Genomic DNA, 8,628 nt, shown 5'->3' with positions numbered 1-8,628 from the left:
CCTTGATTGCTCTTCTTCTCCTTCGCAGCCTTCTTAAAAAAAATAAAAATGAGGCTCCTATGATCCAGGGAGGAAAGCTGGACTGAGGATTGTCCTTGCCTGCATCTCCAACTTGTCTGCTCACTCCATTCCCCCCCTTCTGATCCTCCTCTCTGCTGTCCTTTTACATGCAGTTCCAAGGGATCTGTCTGCCTGCGAAGAGAAGAGCTGCTAGGAGAGGAGCATCTGAGGAGCAAAAGAAGACCTGATGAGGCTTCCTCACCCCTTGCTGTCCCTGCTGCCCACCCTCACCCCACTGCTGCCCATCATCAGCCATCATCCACTTGTGCCAGCTTTGCCCATCTTCCAATAAACCTATCTATGCAGGAATGTCTATTGTGCACGCAGATGCCACTTCTCTCTATCCAAACAGCTAAAGAAAGCAGGAGCCTGCAGACCTCCAAAAGGAATATCTTTGCTTTGCCCCCCTTTTTTTTCTGTATACATTTTTATTTTTTTTAGTATTTTTTTGTGTGTCCATTTTTTTTTTTCTATCCTGTTACTGAGTTTCGGAGCTGCACAGATGGCTAAGTGCATGAAGATTTGATCCATTTCAAACGTGACCATGTGGATTAAGCAGCTTTTAGGAATAAGGTAAGGAGAACCTTGACAACCACCCCCCCCCCCCCAAAAAAAAAAAAAAAGAATGAATTTGCGGCTTAATTTTCTGCAATGCTTGCTGTGCTGGGGGGAGTAGTTGTTTTCTAGCAAGCTGCAAAAAAAAAAAAAAAATGCTTAATTTTGTTTTATTTCATTTTTGCTGCCTATGAGACATTAATGGATTATTAACCTCATCATTGCCAAGAGCAAGTAGTTGCCTTGCCACCCACTGGCTGGACCAGATAGGTATACACTGGACGTGCCCTGGCTATTAATTACTGCTATTATGCAAACAATAAAAAAAATAAAAGGAAATAATAAAAAAATGCAGCTCAGACTTTAGGTGGAAAGGAGGACAGACTTGTATCTCAAGTTGTCCTGACCTCTGGCTTAGACACAAGTTGCCAAGAATGTAAAGTGGATTAGTAATGCTGTGATTGCCTGCTAGCCCCTTTTTTGTGTCAGTTGATGTTCTGGATGTATTTAATTATATGGACTTTGTTCTTCCAAGGTCAGGGGCAACATTAGGAGATTTTATTTTATTTTTTTTAACAGTCGGTACCTGTGGCTCACATTTAAAAGTGAATAGTGCTGGAGCAAAAAGGTCAGCAAAGCTGAATCATTGTAATATCTTCTCATGCAATTGCAATGGCACAGGGCATGCATGATTCTATTCCTACTCTAGCATTTGCATTGCAGCTTTAGGTGCTAATGGCTCATGTAGGAATAATTCTGTTAAAAAGGAATTCTTTTATTTTTATTTTATTTTTTTATTCGGTTTTATTGCCATAGAATTGTCTTCCTCCCCAATGGCGCAATTGCAATTCATATCTTTGAAGTTTTGGGTATGTTGAATGCATGACTCACTAAAAAAAAAATAAAAAAAAAAAATAAGAAAAAGAAACAAACATGCTATAAATATTGTGAGACTCTCTCTGAAAGTGTCCTGATTATTGACAAAGATGGAGAAGAGTGATTTTGTTGCTGATATTTAATTAGATACAATGTTTGGAAATGATAAAGTTGAAACAGACATGTGTTTTTCTCCACTCGCCGCTAGGGGGCGGTAGACTCCAAGGTTGGAGAAACCATTCACTTTTCACAAAATATATAGGTTTTGCTTTTGTGATGCATTTTTTTTTTTGGTGTGCTTTTGTATATGTTAATATTATGAAGCAGCTTCTGTTGTGTGCCACTGAATAGGGAAACAAATGAGGTTGCTGGCAAACCAAATGGCTTTTTTTTTTTTGCAAGGCTGGGATATATTGCAATGGAAAGAGTTAATCAATGCATTAGAATAGATTAGAAATGGAGGTATACTGGGAGCAAGATACATTGTTATAGAGGCAAGTAAAAGAGAGAGAAAGAATTCATGGAGGGGGGAGGAGGTCTAGTTAATGGCAATACATCCATTATCTATTGCATATTTGCATTTGATCTGAAATTGCTAAAAATTGTGATTTTTTTTTGTATTTTTTTTTTGTATTTTTTTATATGGCAATTTATGGATTAAAAAAAAAACAACAACAAACTTTAGAGAGTGGTTGGTCATAAATAAGTTGACTAGCACACATCATCTATTGCATATTCACATATATTCTGAAGTTGCTAAGAACCGTTTTTTTATTTAATTTTCCAATTTATGATAAAAAAAAAAAAACTTTAGAGAATGGTTGGTCATATAAGTAGACTAGCACACATTTTCTAATACATATTCACAAATGTTCTAGAATTGCTAAGAACTGTGATATTTTAAACATGTATTTATATATATATATATATATATATATATTTTTTTTTTTTTTTTTTCAATAATTCCAATTTATAATAAAAAAAAAAACTTTAGCCAATGGTTGGTCATATAAGTAGACTAGCACACATTTTCTAATACATTTTAATAAATATTCTAGAATTGCTAAGAACTGTGATATTTTAAACATTTCTTTATATATATATATATATATATATATATATATATTTTTTTTTTATTTTTTTTATTATTATTTTTTTTTTTTGCAATAACTTCAATTTATGATTAAAAAAAAAAAAAAAAAAAAAAAACTTTAGAGAATGGTTGGTCATATAAGTAGACTAGCACACATTTTCTAATACATATTAACAAATATTCTAGAATTGCTAAGAACTGTGATATTTTAAACATGTATTTATATATATATATATATATATATATATATATATATATATATATATATATATATATATATATATTTTTTTTTTTTTTTCAATAATTCCAATTTATAATAAAAAAAAAACTTTAGCCAATGGTTGGTCATATAAGTAGACTAGCACACATTTTCTAATACATTTTAATAAATATTCTAGAATTTCTAAGAACTGTGATATTTTAAACATTTCTTTATATATATATATATATATATATATATATATATATATATATATATTTTATTATTATTTTTTTTTTTTTGCAATAACTCCAATTTATGATTTAAAAAAAAAAAAAAAAAACTTTAGAGAATGGTTGGTCATATAAGTAGACTAGCACACATTTTCTAATACATATTAACAAATATTCTAAAATTGTTAAGAGCTGTGATATTTTAAACATTTATTTTTATATATATATATATATATATATATATATATATATATATATATATATATATATATATATATAATTTTATTTTTTTGCAATAACTCCAATTTATGATTAAAAAACTTTAGAAAATGGTCAAACATATAAGTTGACTAGCACCCAGTTTCTATTACATATTCACATATATTCTGAAATTGCTAAGAATTATGATATTTTAAACATTTCTTATTTTTTTTTTTTTTTTTGCAATAGTTCCAGTTTATGGATAAAAAAAAAAAAAAAAACAACAAAAACTTTAGAGAATGGTCAGTCAATAATAATTTGACTAGGACACATTTCCTATTGCATATTCATATATAATCTGAAATTGCTAATTGTGTGATTTTTGTTTTAATTCTTTTTTTTTCTTATTTTTTGCAATAATTCCAATACAGTGCTAAAACAAAAATGAAAAAAAATTGTTGGTCATACATAGATAGGTTGACAAGAATACATTGGGTTTCCAGGCTAGATACCTGCGGAATGTTCCTTACAGACCTTATTGATTGAGATCATTTATTATATTGGGATGACTTTTCAAGGACACGATTTATTATTGGCAATGTGCGGTAACCCATAGCAACCGATCAAAGTCAGCTCTTATGTGGCCCTGCCAAAAAGAGAACTGCTGACAGCTGAGATCTGATTGGTTAGCGTGGTTCACGGCGCACTCCTGCTCTCTGCCCTGTGTTATTAAATAATCCCCGATGCATTTCGTACCAAAGTATAATTTATGGCTCCGGCGTAGCTTTGTTAACAGCGGTGGCGCCGGCTGAACAGGGAAAGACGTGTTGATGTGGATGCCTATTATTTCTTTGCCCTGCTAATAGAAACCGCTCACAAAGCAAACATGCCTGTGTGATTAGGCTCAGGTAGAAGCAAGCAAGGTCAATTTACTTACTGGGGAGTGCAAAAACTGGTGCAGCTCTGCTTAGAAACCAATCAGCTTTCAGGTTTTATTGTCAAAACGTAACCACTTGCTGACCAGCCGCCATAGTTTTTCACAGCGGCAGGTTGGCTCTGTCCCACGAAACGACGTACCTGTACGTCACTTCCTGAGATAGCTGGTGGGGGGGCGCAAGCGCACGTTCTGATTTGCCCCAGGGGGAGCCAATCAGCGGGTCCGGCAGAGGCGATGTCCACCGTGCACCTACAATCGCTCCCCATGGGGACAGGACGGCGGTCTGCTGATGTAACAACCGAAGACCGCGGTTCTGTCAGTGATGAACAAAGGGATCCTGTGTTCCTGCTATTTAGGAACACAGATCTCTGTGTTCATTTGGTGAGCCCATCCCCCACACAGTTAGAAAACACCTAGGGGCATATTTAACCCATTGCTTAACCCCCGGTGTTAACCCCTTCCCTGCCAGTGTTATTAGTACAGTGACAGTGCATATTTTTAGCACTGATTACTGTAGTAATGTCACTGGTCCCCCCAAAAGTGTCAAAAATGTCAGTTAGGTGTCCAATCTGTCCGCCGCAATGTCGCAGTCCCGCAAATATTAACTAATCCCTGCCATTTCTAGTAAAAAATAAAATAAAATGACATAAATCTTTCTCCTAGTTTGTAGATGCGATAACTTTTGCGCAAACCAATCAAAATATGCTTATTGGGATTTTTTTATTTTTTTATTTACCAAAAATATGTAGCAGAATACAAATTGGCTTAAAATTATGAAAATAATTTGATTTTTATTTTTCTATTGGAAATGTTTTATAGTAGAAAGTAATATATATATATATATATATATATATATATATATATATATATATATATATTTCTTTATTTTTCAAAGTTGTTGGCCTTTTTTTGTTTATAGCGCAAAAAATAAAAAAATCGCACAAGTGATCAAATACCGCCAAAAGAAACCTCTGTTTGTAATGGAAAAAAGGACATCAATTTTTTTTTTTAGGGTACAGTGTTGCACAACCACGCAATTTTCAGTTAAAGTAACGCAGTGCCGTATTGCACAAAATGGTCTGGTCATTAAGAGGATAAAACCTTCCAGTTCTGAAGTGGTTAATTGAACAAGCTGAAGTTAGAAGCTGATTGGCTGCCATGCAGCCGCACCAGATTCCGCACTCTCCAGTCTTAGTAAATCTCCCCCAATGATGAGTAGTGGTCTCTGGCTTAGTTTAGAGCACAAGTCAGTAGACGTCTGCGTCTATCAGAGCCTAAGCACACAGGTGTTCTGCCTAGTGACAGATCCTCCTCCTCTTCAGGGTATATATATATATATATATATATATATATATATATGTTACTCTTTGCCATTTCTTTATGGAATTTATTTTATTTTTGTGTGCTCAATAATCCGATATTAATGATCACTGAGTATTATAATACGGTTTTTGTTTCTTGCAGACTTTGATAATAATTATTTTGTATGAGTTCATAACTATAGAGGCTGAACTGAGCAGTCCAGGAATCCTATAGCTGCCAATCAAACATCTGATAATTCTGAACTGCTGAATGGTGAAATCTGATTGGCTGTTATGGGTAACTTTGCATCGTTGCTCTCATAAGTCAGGTGAATGCTCCAGGGGAACTTTACTATACAGAGAGATGGAGGGAGGAAGAGAGAGAATGAGATAGATATGGAGGGGGGAAGAGAAATATGGGGGGGAGAGAGAATAAGAGAGAGAGAGATGGAGTAAGAATGAGAAAAACATGGAGGGGGGAGAGAGAGAATGAGAGAGATGGAGGGGGGGGGGAGAGAGAGAATGAGACAGAGATGGAGGGGGGAAGAGAGAGAATGAGAAAAAGATGGCGGGGGATTGAGAGAGAGAGATGGGGGGAGAGAGAGAATGAGAGAGAGAGAGAGATAGATAGAGGAAGAGAGAGAATGAGAAAAAGATGGAGGGGGGGAGAGAGAGAATGAGAGAGATGGAGGGAGGAAGGGGGAGAATGAGAGAGAGATGGAGGGGGGAGAGAGAGAATGAGAGAGATGGAGGGAGGAAGAGGGAGAGATGGAATGAGGAAAAGAGATAATGAGAGAGAGATAGAGGGGGGAGAGAGAGAATGAGAGAGATGGTAGGGGGAAGACAGAGATGGGGTGGGGGGGAGGACAAGAGGGAGATGGAGGGGAAGAGAGAGAATGAGAAAAAGGTGGCGGGGGGAGAGAGAGAATGAGAAAAAGATGGAGGGGGGAGAGAGAGAATGAGAGAGATGGAGGGAGGAAGGGGGAGAATGAAAGAGAGATGGAGGGGGGAGAGAGAGAATGGGAGAGATGGAGGGAGGAAGAGGGAGAGATGGAATGAGGAAGAGGGATAATGAGAGAGAGATAGAGGGGGGAGAGAGAGAATGAGAGAGATGGTAGGGGGAAGACAGAGATGGGGTGGGGGGGGAGGAACAAGAGGGAGATGGAGGGGAAGAAAGAGAATGAGAAAAAGATGGCGGGGGGAGAGAGAGAATGAGAGAGAGATAGATGGATGAAGAGAGAGAATGAGAAAAAGATGGGTGGGGGTAGAGAGAAAGATGAGGGGAGGGGAGAGAGAATGAGAGAGATGGATGGATGAAGAGAGAGAATGAGAGAGATGGATGGATGAAGAGAGAGAATGAGAGAGATGGAGGGAGGAAGGGGGAGAATGAGAGAGATGGAGGGAGGAAGAAGGAGAATGAGAGAGATGGAGGGAGGAAGAGGGAGAATGAGAGAGATGGATGGATGAAGAGAGAGAATGAGAGAGATGGATGGATGAAGAGAGAGAATGAGAGAGATGGAGGGAGGAAGGGGGAGAATGAGAGAGATGGAGGGAGGAAGAGGGAGAATGAGAGAGATGGAGGGAGGAAGGGGGAGAATGAGAGAGATGGAGGGAGGAAGGGGGAGAATGAGAGAGATGGAGGGAGGAAGGGGGAGAATGAGAGAGATGGAGGGAGGAAGGGGGAGAATGAGAGAGATGGAGGGAGGGAGGGGGAGAATGAGAGAGATGGAGGGAGGAAGGAAGGGGGAGAATGAGAGAGATGGAGTGAGGAAGGGGGAGAATGAGAGAGATGGAGGGAGGAAGGGGGAGAATGAGAGAGATGGAGGGAGAAAGAGGGAGAATGAGAGAGATGGAGGGAGGAAGGGGGAGAATGAGAGAGATGGAGGGAGGAAGGGGGAGAATGAGAGAGATGGAGGGAGGAAGAGGGAGAGATGGAGGGAGGAAGAGGGATAATGAGAAAGTGATAGAGGGGGGAGAGAGAGAATGAGAGAGATGGTAGGGGGAAGACAGAGATGGGGTGGGGGGGGGGGACAAGAGGGAGATGGAGGGGAAGAGAGAGAATGAGAAAAAGATTGCGGGGGGAGAGAGAGAATGAGAGAGAGATAGATGGATGAAGAGAGAGAATGAGAAAAAGATGGGGGGGGGGGTAGAGAGAAAGATGAGGGGAGGGGAGAGAGAATGAGAGAGAGATGGATGGATGAAGAGAGAGAATGAGAGAGATGGAGGGAGGAAGGGGGAGAATGAGAGAGATGGAGGGAGGAAGAGGGAGAATGAGAGAGATGGAGGGAGGAAGGGGGAGAATGAGAGAGATGGAGGGAGGAAGGGGGAGAATGAGAGACATGGAGGGAGGAAGAGGGAGAATGAGAGAGATGGAGGGAGGAAGGGGGAGAATGAGAGAGATGGAGGGAGGAAGAGGGAGAATGAGAGAGATGGAGGGAGGAAGAGGGAGAATGAGAGAGATGGAGGGAGGAAGGGGGAGAATGAGAGAGATGGAGGGAGGAAGAGGGAGAATGAGAGAGATGGAGGGAGGAAGGGGGAGAATGAGAGAGATGGAGGGAGGGAGGGGGAGAATGAGAGAGATGGAGGGAGGAAGGGGGAGAATGAGAGAGATGGAGGGAGGAAGGGGGAGATGGAGGGAGGAAGGGGGAGAATGAGAGAGATGGAGGGAGGAAGGGGGAGAATGAGAGAGATGGAGGGAGGAAGGGGGAGAATGAGAGAGATGGAGGGAGGAAGGGGGAGAATGAGAGAGATGGAGGGAGGAAGAGGGAGAATGAGAGAGATGGAGGGAGGAAGAGGGAGAGATGGAGGGAGGAAGAGGGATAATGAGAAAGTGATAGAGGGGGAGAGAGAGAATGAGAGAGATGGTAGGGGGAAGACAGAGATGGGGGGGGGGGGGGGAACAAGAGGGAGATGGAGGGGGGAAGAGAGAGAATGATAAAAAGATGGCGGGGGGTGAGAGAGAGATGAGGGGGGAGAGAGAGATGGATGAAGAGAGAGAATGAGAACAAGATGGAAGGGGGGAAGAGAGAGAATGAGAGAGAGACAGAGAAAAAGAGAAGATGAGAGAGAGAAGGGAAGAGGAGAGGGAATGAGAGAGAGGAGGAGAGAGGGGAGGGAGGGAGAGAGAGAGAAAGAAACACATGGAAAGACTGAGATTTGAACTGGGAGGGGAG

At 40.0% G+C, this 8,628-nt stretch overlaps 1 protein-coding gene across 4 annotated transcripts in view; it reads left to right on the top strand.

The window, feature by feature from the left end:
* The first annotated feature begins 491 nt into the window (after positions 1-491).
* The window catches only part of AJAP1 (adherens junctions associated protein 1), a 433,213-nt gene continuing 425,076 nt past the window's right edge, over positions 492-8,628 (top strand). For 3 of the 4 annotated variants that reach the window (XM_082274314.1, XM_082274312.1, XM_082274313.1), the window contains exon 1: positions 492-633. In XM_082274314.1, coding sequence (XP_082130440.1) covers positions 605-633 — 29 coding nt within the window. In that variant the 5' untranslated portion in view covers positions 492-604. The remainder of the gene's footprint in view (positions 634-8,628) is intronic. The other variant, XM_082274315.1, reaches the window with a different exon arrangement.

This window comes from Pelophylax lessonae, assembly GCF_965119305.1.
Source record: "Pelophylax lessonae genome assembly, chromosome: 12".
Taxonomy (NCBI): Eukaryota; Metazoa; Chordata; class Amphibia; order Anura; family Ranidae; genus Pelophylax; species Pelophylax lessonae.
Note: the sequence above shows the minus strand (reverse complement) of the source record. Positions and strands in the feature narration are given on the sequence as shown.